The sequence below is a fragment of the Pelophylax lessonae genome, assembly GCF_965119305.1.
Source record: "Pelophylax lessonae genome assembly, chromosome: 7".
NCBI lineage: Eukaryota > Metazoa > Chordata > Amphibia > Anura > Ranidae > Pelophylax > Pelophylax lessonae.
In genome coordinates this window covers 231,695,306-231,722,157 of record NC_138774.1, presented here as the reverse complement: position 1 = coordinate 231,722,157, position 26,852 = coordinate 231,695,306, and the positions used below count along the sequence as shown (strand labels likewise).

The 26,852-nt window shown below is 47.7% G+C and overlaps 1 protein-coding gene across 1 annotated transcript in view; it reads right to left on the bottom strand.

Annotated features, from left to right (window-relative positions):
* The window catches only part of ABCD1 (ATP binding cassette subfamily D member 1), a 130,492-nt gene extending 112,589 nt beyond the window's left edge, over window positions 1–17,903 (bottom strand). Inside the window, exon 1 of the mRNA XM_082264427.1 lies at window positions 16,680–17,903. Coding sequence (XP_082120553.1) covers window positions 16,680–17,585 — 906 coding nt within the window. The 5' untranslated portion in view covers window positions 17,586–17,903. The remainder of the gene's footprint in view (window positions 1–16,679) is intronic.
* Between the last annotated feature and the right edge of the window lie 8,949 nt (window positions 17,904–26,852).

Sequence of the window (26,852 nt, the reverse complement as noted above, 5' to 3'; positions counted from 1 at the left end):
TCAGAACGGAGCCGGAGCTATACAGGAAGCATTGGCTCTGTTCTGTTCTGACAGATCAGCTGAGAGACACAGACTCAGCTGCACGAGGGGGCCGGACCAGATGACTTCTGGATGTTCGTAGATCCACTGCTGCAACCTCTGGGAAGCTCCTTCTTGCAGGAATAACTTCCATTCCTGACCATAGAGGTTACTGTCAGGTTGAGGTTCATTGAACTGCTTGTTGGTCTAGGGCAGGGGTGGGGAACATTTTTTCTGCCAAGGGCCATTCGGGTATTTATAAAATAATTCTTTATTCAAGAGCGTAAACACTTACATTACAGTAAAATCAATCCCTCCTCGCTACCGCAGGAAGGCTGCTCCAGATGACGTCAGAGTGACGAAACGCATAGGGCGGAGTCTAGCGTCACTTCCGGTTTTCGTCCGTGGAACGCATCGGCGAACCCGGACTTCCTGCGGTAGCGAGGAGGGATTGATTTTACTGTAATGTAGGTGTTTACGCTCTTTACTAAAGTATTATTTGACACTATTACACTATGGAGGATTCTCTTTATCTATGAGGGGCTAGTACCACCCTAAGGAAAGACAAGTTAAGTGGAGTCACCAGAGCGGGGTTTCCGGAGGATCTTAAAGAGGCATACCAATACCCATTGGAGGCAGGAATATTTCCCCTTAAAGGCTGATTTCCCCTGAATGGGGTCCACGATCTGGTGAGTGCATTCCCAGAAGGGGTCACGAATGAGCTCACGGGGATCCTGTCACAGCCTAAGTGAATTTATACCACGATTGTACTGCAGCACTTCATGAACTGCATGGCACCTTTAAAGATCCTATAGTCACTTAGCACCATTTATGAACTCTTTTTGCTTATAGCACGGACACTTTATAAAACTCCCCAGTGGTGCGGGTTTCCACACATTTATTCATATGTTTTATGATCAATGGTATTTGCACTTCTTATTCTAGCACAGTGCACTTAGATACTCTGTATTCATTTTTCACTGGTATATTTATTGCACATATTCGCAGTGTGTATTACCTAATCAGTCACATTTGTACTTTATCCACGTTTTTAACTTTTTGTCTCCACCTAGGTTTATTTATACTTAATAATTGCACCTTATTTTTGTATATTGCACTTTAATGATAATATGCTACTCTAGCAAATTATTAATATAGCTGAGGCAGCGCCACTATTAACTCGCCTAACCAGCACATCTAAACAAACCTGAACTCCACCCATAGGTGGTGGTTCCTTGTGAGGGCAGCAGCCATAGGCACAAGTATTACAAAATATCTTAATTTCAATTTTAATTTACTTTTATTTTAACTGCACTTGGAAAGGCAGCGCCAACACTCACTTGCACACTCAGCACTTTTCACAGATTACTATCAACGTCTGTTTGGAGCATAACTGAGGCCTCCTATGCTATGATGCCCAAACGACTTCAACGCTTGAAATCACTGCACTCCTGATGATAGCCACTTGGTCCATTGGCATATGTCATTGGCCTAGAGCTAGGAGGTCACTGAGGTGAATACCAAGAAAGTAAATAGATTGTGATGATTTGTATGACAGGAAACTGATGAAAGCTGAAAAAATTAACTATCTTTAGCTACCACCAACGGTACCTGTCTCATATGTGGGGTCATCTACTCTGGAGTAGGAAGCGAATCTTCCATTACCTTAGACCAGTGGTCCTCAACCCTGGTCCTCAGGGCCCACTAACAGGTCAGGTTTGCAAGATAACTGAAATACATCCCAGGTGATATAATTTGCTGCTCAGTGATTGCAGTACTCTAGTCTGCATCTCCGGAAGGTAATACTTAAAATCTGGCCTGTTAGTGGGCCCTGAGGACCGGAGTGGAGGACCACTGCCTTAGAAGGTCAAATTATAATGTTCTCAATCTTCCAGTGAGTCCTACCGACTGCATGGATTACTGCAGACTACTTCTCGATCATTTGAGACCATGGGATATGAACAGATGGGATAGAGCTAGGACTTGCTCCAAGTGAGAACCTAATACTGTCACTTTCTGTGAGGGCTACTCTACAGTATTCTCCGGAGTGTCCAAAATGTCATTATTATAATGCGATGCATTGGCCTTCCCCAGCTGATGATCTGTCCAAATTTAATCCGAGTCTGAATCAGAATTTGCCAGGACCTGGAGGATGTTGTCCAGCTATGAAACATGCTGCCTTTGTTTCCGGAAGATGGCCACTACTGGAAGCAATGTTCTGGAAAAATGTCTTGAGTATGTGTAAAGGCCAAAGGTTGTTAAATGGACCTGAAGTAAAACTCTCAGAAGCATGGGTGTGCTGAAAACTGTACGTACGCATCAGCTAGATCTAGAGAAAACTACAGTTGCTTTATTTGATGGTTTGAGTGATTGTTCTCAATAACTTCATATGAAGTTTTGGATTTTGATTTTTCGTTCCATTTTCTGCCCAAGAGCCCATTCACACTGCCGCGACTTGTCAGCCTGACAAGTCACGGTCGGTCGCGGTCCATTGAGTAGTACAGGACCTGTTCTAATAGGAGCGACACAAGTCGCTCCGACTTAGAAAAAGGGTCCTGTACTACTTCGGGGCGACCTCGGAGCGACTTGCATGGACTTTCATTATGTGAATTCCCTGCAAGTCGCGCCGAAGTCGCGGTGCACAGCGGTGCACGCGACTTCACAGGTCGCCCCCCGAAGTCGTGTCGCCTCAGTGTGAACCGGCTCTAAATCTGCTTTTCAACTAAGACCACTGGATCGATAGCTCACTGTTGGAACAAGATTTGGTAACATTTGCTTAAAGATTTAAAGAAGCATAGTGGGAATTAGAGGAGTTGAAGGAATGGAAAGAAAATTCCAATGACTTCATTACTGCACAGGCCCCACCGATCCTAAACCTCCTCTGCCCAAATTTGCGATAATTTCTGCAATAACGCCTACTGGGCAAACTCGAGTGAAAAGAATTTTGCTGCTCCTAGCGAAGAGCGGACTTGGATTTAGGCGACCAAAGAAAGACGATTATGGTTTCTTCAATTTCTTCTATAGCTCTTCTTAGGCCTTGTCACCAACCCTTTGTTCTGGGCCTAGGTGAGTAGCGTAAGGGATTAGTCCCAAATCTAGACATCACTGATTCCATCTTATATAGCAGTCGATTTACTTTAGAAAGCGGCATATGCACTCAGTGGGTAAGCCATAGGGCTCAACTAACCATACAGAATACTGGAGGAAAGCATACTGCATCGCTGGTCACTTTAATTTCACTCAGGGATCACACACCGCACAGACTTATTACTGGACCAGTTTGCCATCAACCCTTCTGCTGAGAACCATATAGCCTTGGCTACTGAAGTGAACTTCTACGCAGGCCACACAACACTACCTAACAGTAGAATAAACCTCATTTTCAAATTCATATTGCTGTTCTCATGTCTCTGCAAAGGATATTGGCATCATCTGCTGGCAGACTGGCACTTCTAGTTAGTCTGATGAATATTCCTTTGCCAACTGCCTCTGAAGTAAAGCTGGGCTTTAAAGAAAGGATCTTGCATCCCCTGCCAGCATGAAGATACATCTGACCAATCGGATGAAAGCTCCTTGGCCCACTGCTTTTGAGGCAGAAGTACCCTTTAAACAAGCTTAGCCGTCTAATTAGCTTAGGGTCAAGGGTGATGGGTGAACAGGTGGCCACCAATACACCCCGAGGCCGCCGCCTGGGGCTCCCGATTGCTACTACCGCGAGCCAGAAGTTATCCCAATGCCATCTTGCTGCTCCCTGTCGACAGCATGAGCGCCATTCCAGTCGACACATCCATCTGGAAAGGACAGCCTGCAGTACAGCCACAGGAAGTAGACAAAGAGCCATCTTGGAAGAGTGCAGCCACACTAACAACAATGCTAGCATTTTGCAAGGGAAACAAAACATACACAGAGCGCCAGACTAACCAAATAGTGTGTGGGGCCACAACTCACCAGGGAGGAGAGACTGGACCAGTCTCAACAAAGCAGAACTATTTTACCTGCATCCAGAGACCAGTATCCTGCATCCCAGTACCTGGACAAGGCCTCCCTTGTATAGGTGGTTTACACCCACACAAAGGGAGCTTCGTCATAGGAGAGGCTGAACCTGTGCGGCTGGCCAGATAAATTCAACAAGGTGAGGGGGAAAATAAAAAATCTTCTTTCTATAGTTATAACCAGTTGAGCATTTGAGGAACAAAAAGAGAATGCCACCTTAGCGGGGGCGACTCATTTATATAATATAACCAGTCGTGATTGGGCGAGAAGCGGAGCCTACCCATACATGTATGCTGTCATGCTTGTGTTAGGAAAATTATTTGAAGGGTTCCCTTGCAGTAAAATGGTTGAGAAAGGCTGCCTTACTACGACACTGACCCCAATGGACAGAAGCGGGTCTATGAAGCCAGCTCTATAACCATTTTTTGCTCACACATCAATAATGATTATGCTGGTTTGTGATCCCCTGCACTCCCTATTCTTCATATAAGCACATATTCGTTCATATACGTTGTCCAGTGTATTTAGCTCAAGGGGGGCCAAATTAATTTGGAATTCAGCAACCAGTAGGTCCAATCCACTAAACGCTTGATGATTTTCTCCCTCTCTGCTCTGCGGCGCCGCAGAGCAGAGAGGGAGAAGAGCGAGGCTTCGGGCGGCCGCATCGCTGGACCGTGGGACAGGTGAGTGTGTGTTTATTTAAAGTCAGCAGCTACACTTTTCGTAGCTGCTGACTTTTAATAAACACAGAAAAGGGTGGAACTCCGCTTTAAAGCAGGGCTTGAAAAATTTGCCTTGAATCTAGGAGCCAGCTAAAAAAAAGTTAGGTGCCAGGTTTTTTTTTTACTTACACAGATTGCTGACCTGTGTACAGAGCCCTGTATGTTTGTAAACGCAGTTTTACTGTGATTGGCTACAGCCGATCAGCAGGTCTAAGCCATAAACTATTGGCCGGGACCTGCTGACAAAATCCCGCTGTAGCCAGTGTCAGCGTTGATCAGCAGGGAGCGCCCACATGTTTGCCCCTAACCCGGAACAGACTGGATTATGCACATGTACATTATCCAGCCTGCTCGTGCCATCTGCCTGCAGTAAATGTACTGTGGACGGGCGGGCAGCAGTCAGTATAATTATAAGGGGGAAGTTGCTCTGCATTTGTAGAATTTTTAGGTTTTTGAGAAGTGGGAACACACCTTACATAAGTGAACCCCTCTTAGAGACCCGTTGGTCTCAAAGTGGGGGGGGGGGAAGGGGGGAGCTAATTTAAAACACCACATGGTCCTAGATCAATACTAGAACTCCATCCTTTTCCTCCAGGGACATGGGCTTCTTTCAGGGACACGCTGCTGCTGCCTGCTCTGACCCAGGATTCAGCAAGTAAAGGACAGCCTGGTCCTTCCATCCCACAACCTCCTCCTCTAGGCTGGCAGAGACAAGCTACAGACCAGGCTCCCAGGAAGGACATATACACACAGGGGAGCCAACAGGAACTACAGCATGGAGGAGATGGGAGAGGAGCTCTGACAGTTGCCCAGGCCAGGTGCCTCTCCTCACCCTGACAACGAGGAGCCTGGGCAGAGTGGAGGGTCCAGTGAGCAGAGATGAGGGGAGCACTGAATGCAGCCAACATGAGCTACACCGTCCAAACCTCTCTCTGGGATGCCGCCTCTAACACAGCTCCATGTCCCAAGCTCGGGAAGACACAATCACCACCACCAGCAATGACAACTGAGGTCAGCCACTGACAGGGTACTGAGCCGCCCTCCAGACCAGCCTGCCAAGCCAAAAGTGAAGGCAGCAAGAGCCACGTGTACCCCAGCCACCTAATGCCCTGCCTGACAGCCGCCGAGGACAATCACAGACGGGAATCCCAAGGCCCGTCCAACCAGCGCTCGTAATACAGGGGCGGCCTTGCTTGAAAGGAAAAAAAAGGCCATAAGGGGATGGCCAACGGGATTGGAGGAGGAGGTACTTAACGGGAGATTCCAAGGGATTGCCATACGTCGTGGCCAATCATTTGCACTCTATGCTCACGCCTGGTGCCAACAGTAAATGGGCTGAGAAAGGCCAGACACCAGGACGCAAGTGATATTAACGCCTTGTTACAGTATCTCACAAAAGTGAGTACACCCCTCACATTTATGTAAATATTTTATTATATCTTTTCATGTGACAACACTGAAGAAATTACACTTTGCTACAATGTAAAGTAGTGAGTGTACAGCTTGTATAACAATGTACATTTGCTGTCAAATCAAAATAACTCAACACACAGCTATTATTGTCTAAACTGCTGGCAACAAAAGTGAGTACACCCCTAAGTGAAAATTTCCAAATTGGGCCCGATTAGCCATTTTCCCTCCCCAGTGTCATGTAACTCGTTAGCGTTACCAGGTCTCAGGTGTGAATGGGGAGAAAGTGTGTTAAATTTGGTGTTATCGCACTCACTCTCTCATAACGGCCACTGGAATTTCAACAAGGCATCTCTTGGCACAGAACTCTCTGAGGATCTGAAAAAAAGAATTGTTGCTCTACATAAAGATGGCCTAGGCCAGTAATGGCGAACCTTGGCACCCTAGACGTTATGGAACTACATTTCCCATGATGCTCAACTACATTGCAGAATGCATGAGCATCAAGGGAATTGTAGTAAAGTTCGCCATCACTGGCTTAGGCTATAAGAAGATTGCCTGGGCTATATTAAGATTGCCAAGACCCTGAAACTGAGCTGCAGCACAGTGGCCATGACCATACAGCGGTGTAACAGGACAGGTTCCACTCAGAACAGCCTCTCCATGGTCAACCAAAGAAGTCGAGTGCACATGCTCAGCGTCATATCCAGAGGTTGTCTTTGGGAGTGAGTATGAGTGCTACCAGCATTGCTGCAGAGGTTGAAGGGGTGGGGGGTGAGCCTGTCAGTGCTCAGACCATATGCTGCACACTGCATCAAAATTGGTCTGCATGGCTGTCTAAAGATGATGCGCAAGAAAGCCCGCAAACAGTTTGCTGAAGACAAGCAGACCAAGGACATGGATTACAGGAACCAAGATAAACCTATTTGGTTCAGATGGTGTTAAGCGTGTGTGATAGCAACCAGGTGAGGAGTACAAAGACAAGTGTGTCTTGCCTACAGTCAAATTACATAGAACATAGTGCAGCGCAAATAATAACATATTAAGAATCATAAAATTCATAAAAAGTCCATTAATTAAAAAGGTAATAATGAAACCCAAAAGTCCCTTTTAGACAGTCTGTCAATGGTAGCTGAAGTCCAAAGAAGGGTGCTGGAAAGAAATTCAATAAAAGGTGACAATCCCATCACCAAGAGGCACTCAAATACGCTCACCTCATTCCAAGACCTCTGTATTACCAGTGGGTCAGACAGGCTTTCATCAAATCAATGGACACAGAGGATCTCCTGAATAATCCTACTTGACACCAATGATAGAGATAGCCTTAGGAAAGTGAGGTACAGTTAGGTCCATAAATATTGGGACATCGACACAATTCTAATCTTTTTGGCTCTATACACCACCACAATGGATTTGAAATGAAACAAACAAGATATGCTTTAACTGCAGACTTTTAGCTTTAATTTGAGGGTATTTACATCCAAATCAGGTGAAAGGTGTAGGAATTACAACAGTTTGTATATGTGCCTCCCACTTTTTAAGGGACCAAAAGTAATGGGACAATTGGCTGCTCAGCTGTTCCATGGCCAGGTGTGTGTTATTCCCTCATTATCCCATTTACAAGGAGCAGATAAAAGGCCCAGAGTTAATTTCAAGTGTGCTATTTGCATTTGGAATCTGTTGCTGTCAACTCTCAATATGAGATCCAAAGAGCTGTCACTATCAGTGAAGCAAGCCATCATTAGGCTGAAAAAACAAAACAAACCCATCAGAGAGATAGCAAAAACATTAGGTGTGGCCAAATCAACTGTTTGGAACATCCTTAAAAAGAAAGAATGCACTGGTGAGCTCAGCAACACCAAAAGACCCAGAAGACCACGGAAAACAACTGTGGTGGATGACCAAAGAATTCTTTCCCTGGTGAAGAAAACACCCTTCACAACAGTTGGCCAGATCAAGAACACTCACCAGGAGGTAGGTGTATGTGTGTCAAAGTCAACAATCAAGAGAAGACTTCACCAGAGAGAATACAGAGGCTTCACCACAAGATGTAAACCATTGGTGAGCCTCAAAAACAGGAAGGCCAGATTAGAGTTTGCCAAACAACATCTAAAAAAGCCTTCACAGTTCTGGAACAACATCCTATGGACAGATGAGACCAAGATCAACTTGTACCAGAGTGATGGGAAGAGAAGAGTATGGAGAAGGAAAGGAACTGCTCATGATCCAAAGCATACCACCTCATCAGTGAAGCATGATGGTGGTAGTGTCATGGCGTGGGCATGTATGGCTGCCAGTGGAACTGGTTATCTTGTATTTATTGATGATGTGACTGCTGATAAAAGCAGCAGGATGAATTCTGAAGTGTTTCGGGCAATATTATCTGCTCATAGTCAGCCAAATGCTTCAAAACTCATTGGATGGCGCTTCACAGTGCAGATGGACAATGACCCGAAGCATACTGCAAAAGCAACCAAAGAGTTTTTTAAGGGAAAGAAGTGGAATGTTATGCAATGGCCAAGTCAATCACCTGACCTGAATCCGATTGAGCATGCATTTCACTCGCTGAAGACAAAACTGAAGGGAAAATGCCCCAAGAACAAGCAAGAACTGAAGACAGTTGCAGTAGAGTCCTGGCAGAGCATCACCAGTGATGAAACCCAGCGTCTGGTGATGTCTATGCATTCCAGACTTCAGGCTGTAATTGACTGCAAAGGATTTGCAACCAAGTATTAAAAAGTGAAAGTTTGATTTATGATTGTTATATCTGTCCAATTACTTTTGGTCCCTTAAAAAGTGGGAGGCACATATACAAACTGTTGTAATTCCTACACCGTTCACCTGATTTGAATGTAAATATCCTCACATTAAAGCACATCTTGTTTGTTTCATTTCAAATCCATTGTGGTGGTGTATAGAGCCAAAAATATTAGAATTGTGTCAATGTCCCAATATTTATGGACCTGACTGTATGTATAGCGTCCGTATCTCCGATGGGGTACCCGCACACCAGACCGACAAAATGTAAACAAAGAGATCCAAGAGCATAACGTATAAAATCCAAAGTTTATTTAATCAGTAATACACTTACAAAGTTCCTTCAAAATCGAGCGATAAGACCTAAGCATAAAGCCAATGCCAATACCATTCGGCTGTACGAGACAGCAGCGGGTGATGTCAGTCAGTAGGCTCCACCTCCCGTACGCATTACGTCAGTATACAGTCAAGCATGTTGCCTACCAGTTGCCTACAGTCAAGCATGGTGGTGGGAGTGTCATGGTATGGGGCCTCATGAGTGCTGCCGGCACTGGGGAGCTACAGTTCATTGAGGGAACCATGAATGCCAACATGTACTGTGACATACTGAAGCAGAGCATGATCCCCTCCCTTTGGAGACTGGGCCGCAGGGCAGTGTTCCAACATGATAACGACCCCAAACACACCTCCAAGATGACCACTGCCTTGCTAAAGAAGCTGAGGGTAAAGGTGATGGACTGGCCAAGCATGTCTCCAGACCTAAACCCTGTTGAGCATCTTCAAAACGGAAGGTGGAGGAGTGCAAGGCCTCTAACATCCACCAGCTCCGTGAGGTCGTCATAGAGAAGTGGAAAAGGTCTCCAGTGGCAACCTGTGAAGCTCTCCATGCCCAAGAGGGTTAAGGCAGTGCTGTAAAATAATGGTGGCCACACAAAATATTGACACTTTGGGCCCAATTTGGACATTTTCACTTAGGGGTGTACTCACTTTTGTTGCCAGCGGTTTAGACATTAATGGCTGTGTGTTGAGTTATTTTGAGGGGACAGCAAATTTACACTGTTATACAAGCTGTACACTCACTACTTTACATTGTAGCAAAGTGTCATTTCTTCAGTGTTGTCACATGAAAAGATAAAATAAAATATTTACAAAAATGTGTGGGGTGTACTCACTTTTGTGAGATACAATTGGTTTTGCACAGAGCAGCCTGGATCCTCTTCTCGGGGTCCCTTGCCGGCGCTCCTGGCTCATTTCTCCTGTCGGGTGCCCCCACAGCAAGCAGCTTGCTATGGGGGCACCTGAGCCGTTGCTCTGTGTGTCCATTCACACAAGGAGCTGCGGCTTGGCCCCGCCCCTCTGTCTCTTGATTTGCTCACTGGCTGGGATTGACAGCAGCAGGAGCCAATGGCAAATCAGGAGTGCGAGTCTCTGGAGAGGCAAAGCTCTCGTGGAAATCACTGGATCAAGAGGGGGCTCAGGTAAGTATCAGGGCTGCTGCACACCGAAGGTAAAAAACCTTGTGCCTTTACAAAACATTTCGGCTCATTTATAAAGTCTTGTATGTGTGGTTTCCAATCCCTTAAGTATAACTCTATCCAAAATGTAAAAAAAAAAAAGAAGTTTTGCCTAGAGTAGGGGAGGGTTTTACCCCTGTAAGGTTTATTTTTGACATCTGTGTCCCATTGGGGAGATTTTCCTTCACTTCCTGTCACATAGCCAAACAGGAAGGGAGACAAAATATTTGCAAATTGAAGCCCCCAGGTCACCAGAACTAGTGTCCCCATTGGAAGACTTTCACTACTTTTTTGGGTACAACCCAAAATGTTACTTTCAATGATGATGGTAAACAGTACAACTAGAGAAGATGAATGTACCCAACCCAAGTCAGCAATAATAACTGACGTGTTTTCTAATCCCTCTTCACTCTGTCCAAAAACATTTTTGCTTTTAGTTATACTTTAGGCCTGATGAAGGGGGTGATCTCTGGCCATGAAACGCTTTGGCTCATTTATAAAGTCTTGTATATATTGTTTCCAATCCCTAAGCCCTGATGAAGGGGGTGATCTCTGGCCATGAAAGGCTTTGGCTCATTTATAAAGTCTTGTATATATTGTTTCCAATCCTTAAGCCCTGATGAAGGGGGTGATCTCTGCTCCCTGAAACGCTTTGGCTCATTTATAAAAAGTCTTGTATATATTGTTTCCAATCCCTAAGCCCTGATGAAGGGGGTGATCTCTGGCCATGAAACGCTTTGGCTCATTTATAAAGTCTTGTATATATTGTTTCCAATCCCTAAGCCCTGATGAAGGGGGTGATCTCTGGCCATGAAACGCTTTGGCTCATTTATAAAGTCTTGTATATATTGTTTCCAATCCCTAAGCCCTGATGAAGGGGTTGATCCCTGGCCCTGAAACGCTTTGGCTCATTTATAAAGTCTTGTATATATTGTTTCCAATCCCTAAGCCCTGATAAAGGAGGTGATCTCTGGCCATGAAACGCTTTGGCTCATTTATAAAGTCTTGTATATATGGTTTCTAATCCCTAAGCCCTGATGAAGGGGGTGATCTCTGGCCCTGAAACACTTTGGCTCATTTATAAAGTCTTGTATATATTGTTTCCAATCCTTAAGCCCTGATGAAGGAGGTGATCTCTGGCCCTGAAACTAGGGATGCACCGAAATGAAATTCTTGGCCGAAGCCGAATAATAATAAAATGTTTGGCTGAAGGCCGAATACCGAACACGGTGTTTTGCATTTTTTCCATTTATTTTGCCAATTTTTTGTCCTCTCTCTTGTCCTCTCGTGTCTCTCTCTCTCGTCCTCTCAATCTCTTGTCCTCTCATGTCTCTCTCTCTCTCTCTTGTCCTCTCTCTCTCTCTCTCTCTTGTCCTCTCACTCTCTCTCTCTTGTCCTCTCATGTCTCTCTCTATCTCTTGTCCTCTCATGTCTCTCTCTCTCCCTAAATGTTACTGTAGGGAATGGGATTCAGTGCACACTGCAGCCTTGTACCATAGGGTTAATGTTAGTGACACTGTAGGGATTGGGAAGGATGCTGGGAATGGAAATCAGGAAGCATGCAGGCAGCCTTGTAAATTTTAATTGCAGATACAGGGCACTGGGCAGGTCAGGGTTAATGTGGTAACATCAGTCAGTCAGTGTCAGTGTGGACTCGATCAGATTATACAGTGACAGACAGTCTCTCATAGTGGTGGTAGTAGGAGGCTGGAGGTGGACTAGTAGGAGCCTGGAAAGGAGCATAGCCGCATACATACATTACTCACTCGTGCACTGCAGCCCACCCCACACATTCAGTGAGTCTTACTCTCCTCCCTAGTTTTTTCAATGGCACATTCAGGAAGCCAATCACGCCGTGAGTAGCGGCACAGCGGAACCAATCAGGTGTGCAGGCACGCGTGATTGGTTCGCTGTGCAGCTAATCACGGCGCGATTGGCTTCCTGAATGTGCCATTGAAAAAACTAGGGAGGAGAGTAAGACTCACTGAATGTGTGGGGCGGGCTGCAGTGCACGAGTGAGTAATGTAATGTATGCTCACTGCTGAAGTGTCCCGGCTTCACGGAAGTCTGTGAGTCCTCCTGTCCTCCTCCGAGTCCCTTCCCCCTGTAAATATCGTGACCTCGGCGATATGAATATCGCCTACAGCCACAGAACGATAGTCGATATCATATCGACTATCGTTCAGCCCTATTATTCGGCACAAAATTATTCAGCCTTTTGACTTATTCGGCCGAACACCGAAAGTGCTATTTTTTCTATTTTCGGCCGAATAATGTTCGGCCGCCGAACATTCGGTGCATCCCTACCTGAAACGCTTTGGCTCATTTATAAAGTCTTGTATATATTGTCTCCAATCCCTAAGCCCTGATGAAGGGGGTGATCTCTGGCCCTGAAACACTTTGGCTCATTTATAAAGTCTTGTATATATTGTTTCCAATCCTTAAGCCCTGATGAAGGAGGTGATCTCCTCTCCCTGAACTGCTTTGGCTCATTTATAAAGTCTTGTATATATTGTTTCCAATCCCTAAGCCCCGATGAAGGAGGTGATCTCCTCTCCCTGAAAGGCATTGACTCGTTTGTAAAGTCTTCGTTTTGATTTTGCATTGGAATGAGTTTGAATCTGGACTGGTATCTCATGGCTAGTTATCTGCACACGGATTGGCTTACGTCATGGGTTAGGTGTACACCAAACTGCTGTGGGTTATTTAAGGGCATTTATAATTGTCTGACCCATGTATATTCCATCACTGTGTCACCTTTAGGAAGGGACCCAGCGAGACGCCTAACCATTGGCAAACTGTGATGTTTTGAAGAATAAATACACATTATTCTTTGATCCTCAATCTAGTGTCGGGAACTCTATCGCCTACTTTGGTATTTCACAGCACTTTGCATTGCTGTCCCTACTAGTGCCATCCACCTACCTTGGTCACAAATAGGGATCAGCGCAGGTTTGGTGCAAACTTTGGTTCGGACCGACCCCAGAAGAAAGCTGTTACTTCCGCCCAATCAACTGCGGCTGGGACAAAACCCTTTGTCTACATACAGCTGCAGGGTGAGGAATGCCCAGGTCGCCGTTAGTAGGGCGGCAGTGACCGCTTTCTTCTGTGCTTGGTCCAAACCCAAGCTCGTACCAAATCTGAGTTCATCTGTAGATGCAAAAACTGCATGGACCGAAACCCAGATCTGCGTAACTTAGGTCTTGTTCTCATGAGTCGCAGCTACAATTTATATATTGTTCTCATGAGTGGCAGTAAAAACAAAAATAGGTAGCTGAGCCATGGTTTTACTGTCCCTCAACTGTCATGGCAGAAAAGTAGAGGTTGTACAGCGGCAAAAATTATATCAAATGGCCACACCATAACTGCCACGCAACCACACAAAATGTATGCATTTGTGGTACAGTGGCGTTAGCTTTTCGGGGTTCAAACCAAGGGTTAGGAGCCACCTGTCAAGAGCCCTCCAAAAAGCCATTAACTGCAGATCACTTCAAAGAAGGGCGGCAAGGGCTGCTGCAAGTGTGAATGAGCCCCCCTAAAGTGGAAGGCAAGTCAAAACCTAACTAAGCTTAACCCTTTCACGATGACCGCCTCCTGGCCCTTTAACCACTTAAGCCCCAGCCCTATTTCAGACACTTTTTGTTTACAAGTTAAAACCAGTATTTTTTCCTAGAAAACTACTTAGAACCCCCAAACATTATATATATTTTTTTAGCAAAGACTCTGGAGAATAAAATGTCGGTCATTGCAATATTTTTTGTCACGCGGTATTTGCGCAGCGGTCTTTAAAACGCAATTTTTTTGGAAACATTTTGAAAAATCACATTTCACTGCATTTAAAAAATACTAAACAGTAAAGTTAGCCCATTTTTTTTGTATATTGTGAAAGATGATGTCACGCCGAGTAAATAGATACCTAACATGTTACGGTTTAAAATTGCGCCCCCCCGTGGGATGGCGACAAACTACGGTCAATAGAGATCTCAATAGGCGACGCTTTAAATTTATTTAACGGTTACCAGTTTAGAGTTAGAGTGTAGCTCTTTTTTTTTTTAATTATTGCACACGCTCTGGCGATCGCGGCGATACCTCACATGTGTGGTTTGAACAGCGATTTCATTCGCGGCTCGACTTCCGTATACGTTTTTTTTTGTGCACGAGCTAACGGTGACGGCTAAAAAAATTTTTTTTTTCCTATTTATTTTATTTTTTTTTTTTAACTTTATTACAGGTTTTTAAAAAAAAAAATATGATCACTTTTATTGCTGTCACAAGCAATGTAAACATCCCTTGTGACACCAATATGTAGTGACAGGTACTCTTTATGGAGGGATCGAGGGTCTAAAAGACCCTAGACCCCTCCACTACACTTTCATGCCTCCGGGTTACGTCTTCGGAGACCCGATCTAAGCCGTTTCCGGCTTTGGTCGGGACTCCATCCAGCCGGCGGACGTGCCGGCTGGGTGCTCGGGTCTCCCGGTGGGACGGGAGGCCCGTTACAAGTCACGGAAGGCGGCGGGAGGGGGGGGGGGCGTTCCCTCCCGCTCACCCGAGTAACGATCGAGCGGCTCCCGAGCCGCATCGGTCGTTAACGACGGAAAGCCGACTGTTGGCACTAAACCACGGTACCGGGATGATGCCTCTAGCTAGAGGCATCATCCCGGTATAACCCCGCAAAGTTACCCGACGTACCCCTACGTCACTTTGCGGTAAGTGGTTAAGAGTTCCAAAGCCGAGAGGCGGGCATTCAGGACATTTGACCGCTGTGATTGGCTGCCAGCACCAGCCCATTATTTGGTACACAGTCAGAATGGCAGTCTGCCTATGTAAACAATTCAGATTGCCGTTCTGTCAGTAGAAAAGGCATTGATCCTGTGTTCCTGCAAAGCAGGAACATGAATCCAATGCATTCCCCTAGTAGAAGCAACTCCCCCACAGTAAAAAAAAAAAAACACTCGCTATGGGCTTATGTGTGTTCAGGATCCCACCTGCCTGATCCTGCCAGGAAGCCGACACTACACACCGCTAATCACAGGCAGCAAGACATTTCTAGCTCCGCAGCTGCACAGACTGGGAAATGTCTCACTGCCTGGGATTAGCTATTTGCAGCATCGGCTTCCTGACGTGATCGGGAAGGTGGGATGTCAAACATGCCCGAGCCCATCTTCACCTGCTAGGCACACATTTAGCCCTTTGATCGCCCCTGTTCACCCCTTCCCAGCCAATGAAATTAGTACAGTGACAGTGCATAATTTTAGCACCTGTATAAGACTCGATTCACACTAGCGCGACTTGTCAGGCTGAAAAGTCACGTTCCCTCGTGGTCCATTGACTGCTACAGGACCGGTTCCAATATGAGTGACACAAGTCGCTCCGACTTAGAAAAAGGGTCCTGTACTACTTCGGGGCGACCTCGGAGCGACTTGCATAGACTTCCATTATGTGAAGTCCCTGCAAGTCGCTCCGAAGCCGTGGTGCATGGTAATGCACAAGTCACCCCCAAAGTAGTACAGAGTCGTGCCGCCCCAGTGTGAAGCGACTCTTAGTGGTATCACTGGTCCCCAAAACAGTGTCAGTTTGTCAGTTAGTGTCTGATTGGCCGCCACAATATTGCAGTCAGACTATAAGCTGGCATTACTAGTAAAAAAAAATATCCCATAGTTTGTATAACTTTTGCGCAAACCAATCAATTTACACTTATTGCGATTTTTTTTTTTTTCAAAAACGGTGTAGCAGAATACATATTGGCCTAAATCGATGAAGACATTTTTACATTTTTTTTATTAGATGTGTATTATAGCTGAAAGTTAAAAATATTGTTTTTTTTTTTCAAAATTGACGCAAAAAATAAAATAAAAAAAAACGTAGAGGTAATCAAATATCGCCAAAAGAAAGCTCTATTTATGGGAAAAAAAGGTCAAATTTTATTTGTGTACAGCGTCGCATGACCGCCCAATTGTCAAATAAAAACAGTGCTTTGTCGCATAAAATGGCCTAGTTATGGAGGGGTAAATCTTCCAGGGGTCAGGTGGTTAAAGATATAACTCTACAACATCAATCTAAACCTCCAAATATTACCGTGTTTCCCCGAAAATAGGACCGGGACTTATATTAATTTTAGTCAGAAAAAAACACACTAGGGCTTATTTTTGGGGTAGGGCTTATATTGCAGCCTGCCCCAATAATCGAGATAGGGCTTATTTTCGGGGAAACACTGTAATTTTTGGTGGACTTTCCCTTTATTATTGGATCCCCATCATCTCACCTTGTGACCTCCATAGAAGGCGATCTCTTCGGAGTTGGCAACGACTCTGGAGTGCATGTACCTCAGCTCTCCTTTCCTCCTGGCCTCCTCTGCCACCAGTTTCCCAAACTTTGGTGAGCAACCCCTTAGCACCTTGGCTGTGATGACCACCACCAGTCCAGCTATGGTGGACGGCCAGCCCGTGTTGGCTCCCTTGGACTTGGCCGTGCTCAGCAACGTATAAGTGGTCACTATCACATCCAGCACCGGTTTGGTCAGGTTGGAATAAAGATGGGCCACAGAACTGGCAAAGGCCACCACGTCCTCGGTCAGAGACTGGTCGGGGTTCCTCAGCCGCCCATCCATGTTGCTGACCCTGTAATAAGTCTGGTTCCCAAAGTACAACTTGTAAGCGTGGGCCACCAGGCGGCTACGGAAGGCCAGGCTGAGCTGCCCCTCCAGGTATCTTATAGCGCTGTTGATGAACGTGGCCGGGAGGGCGATGAGCAGCCACTTCAACAGCTGGAAGACGAAACTGGCCGGCCTCTTTTTTACGATGCACCTGGTCAACCGGCCGTCCAGCTTGGCCACATAGACTGAGAGGAACGTCCTTGAGATGAGGGCGGCCGAGTGCAGCACCAGAAGCCCGAACTCCTTGCAGGCCAACTTTGGGAAGAGAAGGCGCAGGAGGCGGGCCAGTCTTCGGAAGAAGATTCGGTTCACCCCGGTCCGCTCGTAGCCCGGCGCTCTGGTCGTTGCTTCTTGGCCGCCGTGGAGCCCATTGGAGCCTTTATGCTTGTGTTGCTGGAGTAAAAGGTGTCTGAGGACCGGATAGAGGCGGCGGGCTCCATAGGTGGCCAGGGCCACCACGGCCACCCGTTTGAGGACGGCGCCGCGGGTCACAGGGGACGGGCATACCTGGATCATGGCTGTAACTTTATCTGTATTGCTCTTCTGCCTTCCCAATGGATATCTGCCTAAAGCATCACTTTAAAAGAAACATAGGGATCCACCAACAAGTCCATGGGCCACCAGCAGCACTTCAAGGGGAGTCACCTGCACCCATGGGGCCCCTCTCCAGATGGAGCACTTGGCTTGTACTTAACTCAGTCCAGAATAGTTTCCTTCTCCACCTAGAACTCTCCAAGCACAGCTCAGGTGACCTGTCCTCTGCCGCCTTCCACTGTCACTTCCCCTCTCTGTCCCCAGCAATCGCTGTCACCCTGCTTGGTAACAGTTAGTCGGAGCCGGTGACTAACCCCGCCCACCCTGGCCGATGACAGCTGGAGGAGGCAGCCTGGAAGGGCGGGGAAATGGAAAGCAGGAAGAGTTGGGCGGAGCCCCGGCGTCTTCCTCAATAGACTTTTGCCAGACAAAATGGCGCCCTTTCGGGCTTCGCGGGGCACTTCTCACTTCCGGCTCGCTAAAACTTTATTAAGAAAAAGTAAAGCTCGGAATCGGAGCAACAGGTGACGTCATGAGTCAGTCAGCAGTCGCTATATCCTCCTTTTGGAAGAAGGGAGGGCTGTACTGCTGTAAAGAAATAAACCTGGTTGTCAGGCCCGGGGTTTCTGTATAGTAAATAGACATGACATGTACCTGTATACAAGAGTTTATAAAGAATAAAAAGCACAATAAAGCTTTCCTCATAAGAGGGAGAGTTGCAAATCTAAAACCCTAATCCCAGAAGTGCATGAGGCCGCTGTTTTTGATGTGTGCCAGCACCCCACTTTTTACTTGCTACTCCATTTTTCCTCTTTGGTTGCTGGGATGCTTGCATAGCAACCAACGACACTGTGGCCCACCTGCCAGAATCCTGGTTGCTAGGACGCAGACGGCTGGGCCATGCAGTGACCTTAGTTGTTAAAGCATACCTCCCAAGAACTGTCCCTGATTTGGAATAAAGTCCCTCTGTCCTCCTCATTTATCCCTCATTTTGGTCTGATCTCTATATAGAAATGTGCCTCAGACTGGTATGCATACAAAATCGGCTTCCATCATCCTAATAATGGCACACTATATTACCAAAAGTATTGGGATTCCTGCCTTTACAGGCACATGAACTTTAATGGCATCCCAGTCTTAGTCTGTAGGGTTTAATATTGAGTTGGCCCACCCTTTGCAGCTATAACAGCTTCAACTCTTCTGGGAAGGCTGTCCACAAGGTTTAGGAGTGTGTCTATGGGAATGTTTGACCATTCTTCCAGAAGCGCATTTGTGAGGTCAGGTACTGATGTTGGACAAGAAGGCCTGGCTTGCAGTCTCCTCTCTAATTCATCCCAAAGGTGTTTCTATTGGGTTGAGGTCAGGACTTTGTGCAGGCCAGTCAAGTTCCTCCACCCCCAAACTCACTCATCCATTTCTTTATGGACCTTGCTTTGTGCACTGGTCCAAATAATTTGGTGGAGGGGGGATTATGGTGTGGGGTTGTTTTTCAGGGGTTGGATTTGGCCCCTTAGTTCCAGTGAAAGGAAATCTTAAAGCGGAGTTCCACCCGAAAATGAAAGTTCATTCCATCTTCTTGCTCCGGGTCACCTGAAAAACAAATGGATAATCGCAATTTTTTTTTTTTTTTTTTACTTACCTTGTTTTAGAAGATAATATACTTACCTTACTTCCTCTTCCTCTCCTCGGCGGCCATGGCGATTCGTCACTTCCTGGCTTGCAATGATTCCTGGGAGCCGAACGTCATCGCTCCCAGGAATCAATGCGCCTGCACCGGCCCCGACGTCAGTTCCGGTGCAGGCACCGTTATACCTTGCTAAACAGCTTCTGGCTGTGCAGGGATGACGCTGCAGCCCCGGAAGTGACGGGGGGACCGAAGAGGACGGAAGAGGACGCAGAAGAGGATCGTGCTGGCTCCAAGCTGCCCACACCTGAGATGGCAGCGCTGGAGAAGAAATTTTCAAGGTAAGTATTTCTTCTTGCAGGTAAGTGCAACCTGGGACAGATCAGAGGCTAGCCATTGTGGAATGCACTAACCCTGACGGTCCCGGGGTATTTTTATGTATTTTTTTGTTTTTTAGGTGGAACTCCGCTTTAAGGCCTTAGCATACCAAGACATTTTGGACCATTTCATGCTCCGCACTTTGTGGGAAGAGTTTGGGGATGGCCCCTTCCGGTTCCAACATGACTGCGCACCAGTGCACAAAGTAAGGTCCATAAAGACATGGATGAGCGAGTTTTGGGTGCCCCCCAGCTTCAGGGCCCTGTGCCGAGAGGCTACCTGGCTGCATACTGAACATTTGAAGTCGCCCGCTCAGCACTGATGCCAATAAGAGGACTCTTAGCATTTTCTCAATGAACCCAAAGCATTCTCTAGTTTGGACGAGGTGAAGGCCATGACATCCCTGCACCACATCTCCAGGACATGAAATCTCTGTGATGTATGGTCACTGAACCTTGTGGAGATGTGTTATAATGCAATGGGTGGTTTAGGGTCCAAGAGGCTGCTCACCTGCAACTGTGCGTTCTTGCTGGAGCCCCAGGGGAGTTTACTGAAGGATGGGAGAACACCCCAACTTGTATAATCCTTTAACCACTTCAATACCAGGCACTTTACACCCCTTTTCTGCCCAGGCCAATTTCCAGCTTTCAGTACCGTTGCAGTTTGAATGACAATTGCACGGTCATGCAACACTGTAGCCAAGCTAAATTTTTATCTTTTTTTTCCACACAAATAGAGCTTTCTTTTGGTGGTATTCAATCACCACTGGGTTTTTCCTTTTTTGCTAAATAAACTAGCTCTAATGAATTACTTACCTTAGAACGAAGCCCCGACACGGACCCCCGGACACCGCTGTGGGAGCTGACATGATCCCTCGGCGTCTCTTCCGGGTTCGGCGGCTCCGGCACTGTGATTGGCCAGAGCCGCGATGACGTCCCTCCCGCACATGCACGCGGGAGTCATTTTCCGGCAAGCTCCCGGCAAGGAAAGCTGAAGGTCCGCCGGACCTTCAGAGCGCATGCGCCGCTCGCGTGAGCGGCTGCATGCAGTGCAAATATCTCCTAAACCGGCACGGTTTAGGAGATATTAATTGTACCTACAGGTAAGCCTTATTATAGGCTTACCTGTAGTTAAAAGTGGAAAAAAGCGGTATACTACCGCTTTAACCACTTGCCGACCGCCGCACGACTATCTACGTGGGCGGTCAGCCCCTCACAGGCAAAGTTACGTAGGTCTACGTCGCTCGCCTGTGAGGGTTTAGGGAGCGAGCGCGCGCCGCCGGAGGCGCGCTCCCGCTCCCGCGTGGTCACGGACCCCCCCGCGCGCGTGACCGGCGGACCCGATCGCCGCCGGCCACTCTGCGATCGGCGGGGGAGAGGGAGATAGTCAGGCAGCTTGTGTAAACAAGCTGCCTGTCATTCTCCTCTCTGTATGAGAGCTGATCACATGGATCTACTATGTAGATCCATTGATCACTCTGCATACAGTTGAAGCCACAGCCAATCACAGTTAGAATCACGCCCCTAGGGACACACACAGCCCCTCCCTCTCAAATAAAGTTAACCCCTTCACTACCAGTGCATTTTTACAGTAACAGTGCATATGTATAGCACTGATTACTGTAGAAATGTCACTGGTAACCCCAAAAGTGTCAAAAATGTCAGTCAAGGGTCCGATCTGTCCGCCGCAATGTCGCAGTACCGCAAAAAAAATCGCAGATCGCCGCCATTACGCGTTAAAAAAAAAAACAACAAAAATGACAAAAATCTTTCCCTTTGTTAGTAAACGCAATAACTTTTGCGCAAACCAATCAAAATACGCTTTTTGCGATTTTTTTTACCAAACATAGGTAGCATAAAACAAATTGGCCGAAAATATTAAAAAATTTTGATTTTTACATTTTTTTTTGGGGGAATTTCATATAAAAAAAAGGGAAAAATATTGCTATTTTTGCAAAATTTACGCTTTTTTTTTTGTTTATAGCGCGTGATCAAAAAATCGCACAGGTGATCAAATACCACCAAAAGAAAGCTCTGTTTGTGGGAAAAAAAGGACGCCAAATTCGTTTCGGTACAGCGTCGCACGACCGCGCAATTGTCCGTTAAAGTCACGCAGTGCCGAATCGCAAAATGCCCTCTGGTCGTTTAGCAGCCAAATCCTCCGGGGCTTAAGTGGTTAAGTAAGGTAGGGAAGGCAGTGCTGTATCTTGGCCTAGGCCTACAAGGCCCAGGCCTAGGGCGGCACTTTGCAGGAGGGGCAGCAAAAAAGCTGCACCTGCAAACAGCCTCCTCCCAGATCCCGCACGAAAGGGGTCCTCGCCGGCTTGTGCTACACTTTTAGTATAGTGCCAGTCTTATAGGGCGAATTGGGCTGGAGGGCAGGGTCCAGGAGGCAAATCACCAATAAGGCAGCACTGATGGGCACTGATGTGGCTGAACTAATGGTAACTGATGAGGCTGCACTGATGGGCACTGATAGACTGTGGTTGTGGTCTGTGGTTTACAGATGACAGGGCGGGTCATAAACAGGAAGGGGGTGTGGCCTTTACAGGAAGGGGTGAGTTATATTTAAATTAGGGGGTGCACAAGTTTAGTCAGGCCTAGGGCAGCACAAAACCTAAATACACCACTGAGGGAAGGTACCACAAGGAGATGGAGGGAGGGTATTTGTGTCGGGTGAGGGAATTTGGGGGGCAACAGGGAGTAAGAATTGTTTTAGGAACAGAAATTTGGGGGGGGGTGCTAGGGAAGGTGATTTGTGGGTATTTGTGTTGGGCGGTGGCATAGGGAAGAGGATCTGTGCTAAAAGAGGTGATATGGTAGAGGCGACTTGTACTAGAAGGGGACATTTTAATGGGGGGGGGTTGTGCTAGTAGGGGAAACATTTTTTTGGGAGGGGGGGGGTTTGTACTGGGGGGGATTTGAGGGGAAAGAGAATTTGAGATGTGTGTGGGGGGGGGGGAAGCAATTTGTGCTGGGAGGTGCAATTTTAACAGGAGGGAGGATTTGTCCTGGGAGGAGGGGGAATTTATTTTTTGGGGGGTTATCAGGCAGATTAGTGCTCTATTTTTTTTGGGGGGGGTGGGGTTACATAAACTTCATACATCTTGGGGGGGGGGGGGCGCCGCTTGACATGTTTGCCCATGGCTTTAGATGGTCATATTCCATCACTGTGTCAAAAGACGTCATGAGATGACAACAAAACGATTGAAACATAGTGCTGCTTCCACATACTCAACACAATCAATGATAAGTAAAAAAGTCCATCAGTGCAAGCAAAGTGCCAGTGTGGGTGATTCTTTCTTGGAAAGATTTAGGTGGCACTCCGTGCTCCCCTCTCACCAACAGTAAGATTCCAAACAGCATGGTATTTATCCTTAACCAGTAAATGAATCTATCCCCTTCCTTCTCCTTCAATTACAAGGTCCTCAGGACAGTGATAGTATGCAATCCAATGAAGAGAAAAATGTGCATAGCGTAATACTGTTTAATTTACTGAAAATGTAAAAGCAAATGCACTTGCAACAGTAGAAAACTGCTCTAGCGTGTATATAATCAAGGATCGCCGCCGTGTCGTCAGTTCCAGGTGTCAGATTGCTGTCACTATCTCGTCCCCGCTTGACGCGTTTTGAATCTTACATTTGGTGAGTGGGGAGCACCCGAATCTTTACAAGTATAAATTACCCACACTGGCACTTTGCTTGCACTGATAGACTTTTTTACTTATTATTGATTGCACCGGGCACTTTATATATATATTATATATATATTATATATATTAGCACAAGTGTTTAGTATGTGGCAGCAGTGCTAATGCTGGCCATACACTATACAAAAAATCATTCAAACTCATTTTCGAAAAATGAACATTCGGCCATGAGGGCAGACGATCGTGCCATCATGTAATGACCAATCAATTGTTCAATGGACATAAATGAATCAATTTTTTTTGTTTCACATATACCTAGTACAAACCGTTTGGACGAGAAACACATTAGCCTTTCAATCTATCATTGGTTCGGCAGAAATTTCCAAATTTGCACTCTGTTTTTTCGGTATAAAAAAACGTCACATCGATTACCGATTTGTGCCCATTAACTAGCCATTATGTGTGTGTGTATATATACTGTATATATATATATATCAAATATTTGGCAGTAGGACAGTGGATGGTGTCAGTAGAGCAGTGGACATGTCAGTAGGGCAGAGGTTGGTGCCAGTAGGACAGTGGATGATGTCAGTAAGGCAGAGGTTGTGTCAGTAGGACAGCCGATGGTGTCAGCCAGTAGAGCAGTAGAGGTGTCAGTAAGACAGTGGATGGTGTCAGCCAGTGGAGCAGTGGATGGTGTCAGCAGGGCAGAGGCTGGTGTCAGCAGGACAGTGGATGTGTCAGCCAGTGGAGCAGTGGATGGTGTCAGTAGGGCAGAGGCTGGTGTCATTAGGGCAGTGGATGGTGTCAGTAGGGCAGAGGCTGGTGTCAGTAGGGCAGAGGCTGGTGTCAGTAGGGTAGTGGATGGTGTCAGTAGGGCAGTGGACAGTGTCAGTAGGGCAGAGGCTGGTGTCAGTAGGGCAGAGGCTGGTGTCAGTAGGGCAGAGGCTGGTGTCAGTAGAGCAGAGGCTGGTGTCAGCAGGACAGTGGATGTGTCAGCCAGTGGAGCAGTGTATGGTGTCAGTAGGGCAGAGGCTGGTGTCAGTAGGGCAGAGGCTGGTGTCAGTAGAGCAGAGGCTGGTGTCAGCAGGACAGTGGATGTGTCAGCCAGTGGAGCAGTGGATGGTGTCAGTAGGGCAGAGGCTGGTGTCAGTAGGGCAGTGGATGGTGTCAGTAGGGCAGAGGCTGGTGTCAGTAGGGCAGAGGCTGGTGTCAGTAGGGTAGTGGATGGTGTCAGTAGGGCAGTGGACAGTGTCAGTAGGGCAGAGGCTGGTGTCAGTAGGGCAGAGGCTGGTGTCAGTAGGGCAGAGGCTGGTGTCAGCAGGACAGTGGATGTGTCAGCCAGTGGAGCAGTGGATGGTGTCAGTAGGGCAGAGGCTGGTGTCAGCAGGACAGTGGATGTGTCAGCCAGTGGAGCAGTGGATGGTGTCAGTAGGGCCGTGGATGGTGTCAGTAGGGCAGAGGCTGGTGTCAGTAGGGCAGTGGATCGTGTCAGTAGGGCAGAGGCTGGTGTCAGTAGGGCAGAGGCTGGTGTCAGTAGGGTAGTGGATGGTGTCAGTAGGGCAGTGGACAGTGTCAATAGGGCAGAGGCTGGTGTCAGTCATTGGAGCAGTGGACGGTGTCAGTAGGGCAGAGGCTGGTGTCAGTAGGACAGTGGATGGTGTCAGCCAGTGGAGCAGTGGACGGTGTCAGTAGTGCAGAGGCTGGTGTCAGTCGGGCAGAGGCTGGTGTCAGTAGGGCAGAGGCTGGTGTCAGCAGGACAGTGGATGGTGTCAGCCAATGGAGCAGTGGACGGTGTCAATAGGGCAGAGGCTGGTGTCAGTAGGACAGTGGATGTGTCAGCCAATGGAGCAGTGGATGGTGTCAGTAGGGCAGAGGCTGGTGTCAGTAGGGCAGAGGCTGGTGTCAGTGAGTGGAACAGTGGACGGTGTAAGTAGGGCAGAGGTTGGTGTCAGCAGGACAGTGGATGGTGTCAGCCAATGGAGCAGTGGACGGTGTCAGTAGGGCAGAGGCTGGTGTCAGTAGGGCAGAGGCTGGTGTCAGCAGGACAGTGGATGTGTCCGCCAGTGGAGCAGTGGACGGTGTCAGTAGGGCAGAGGCTGGTGTCAGTAGGGCAGTGGACGGTGTCAGTAGGGCAGAGGCTGGTGTCAGTAAAGCAGAGGCTGGTGTCAGTAGGACAGTGGATGGTATCAGCCAATGGACCAGTGGACGGTGTCAGTAGGGCAGAGGCTGGTGTCAGTAGAGCAGAGGCTGGAGTCAGCAGGACAGTGGATGGTGTCAGCCAATTGAGCAGTGGATGGTGTCAGCCAATTGAGCAGTGGATGGTGTCAGTAGGTCAGAGGCTTGTGTCAGTAGGGCAGAGGCTGGTGTCAGTAGGGCAGAGGTTGGTGTCAGCAGGACAGTGGATGTGTCAGCCAGTGGAGCAGTGGACGGTGTCAGTAGGGCAGAGGCTGGTGTCAGTAGGGCAGTGGATGGTGTCAGTAGGGCAGAGGCTGGTGTCAGTAGAGCAGAGGCTGGTGTCAGTAGGACAGTGGATGGTGTCAGCCAGTTGAGCAGTGAACGGTGTCAGTAGGGCAGAGGCTGGTGTCAGTAGGACAGTGGATGGTGTCAGTAGGGCAGAGGCTGGTGTCAGTAGGACCGTGGATGGTGTCAGTAGGGCAGAGGCTGGTGTCAGTAGGGCAGTGGATGGTGTCAGTAGGGCAGAGGCTGGTGTCAGTAGGGCAGTGGATGGTGTCAGTAGGGCAGAGGCTGGTGTCAGTAGGGCAGAGGCTGGTGTCAGTAGGGTAGTGGATGGTGTCAGTAGGGCAGTGGACAGTGTCAATAGGGCAGAGGCTGGTGTCAGTAGGGCAGAGGCTGGTGTCAGCAGGACAGTGGATGTGTCAGCCAGTGGAGCAGTGGATGGTGTCAGTAGGGCAGAGGCTGGTGTCAGTAGGGCAGAGGCTGGTGTCAGCAGGGCAGTGGATGGTGTCAGTAGGGCAGAGGCTGGTGTCAGTAGGGCAGAGGCTGGTGTCAGTAGGGCAGTGGATGGTGTCAGTAGGGCAGTGGACAGTGTCAATAGGGCAGAGGCTGGTGTCAGTCATTGGAGCAGTGGACGGTGTCAGTAGGGCAGAGGCTGGTGTCAGTAGGACAGTGGATGGTGTCAGCCAGTGGAGCAGTGGACGGTGTCAGTAGTGCAGAGGCTGGTGTCAGTCGGGCAGAGGCTGGTGTCAGTAGGGCAGAGGCTGGTGTCAGCAGGACAATGGATGGTGTTAGCCAATGGAGCAGTGGACGGTGTCAATAGGGCAGAGGCTGATGTCAGTAGGACAGTGGATGTGTCAGCCAATGGAGCAGTGGATGGTGTCAGTAGGGCAGAGGCTGGTGTCAGTAGGGCAGAGGCTGGTGTCAGTGAGTGGAACAGTGGACGGTGTAAGTAGGGCAGAGGTTGGTGTCAGCAGGACAGTGGATGGTGTCAGCCAATGGAGCAGTGGACGGTGTCAGTAGGGCAGAGGCTGGTGTCAGTAGGGCAGAGGCTGGTGTCAGCAGGACAGTGGATGTGTCCGCCAGTGGAGCAGAGGACAGTGTCAGTAGGGCAGAGGCTGGTGTCAGTAGGGCAGTGGACG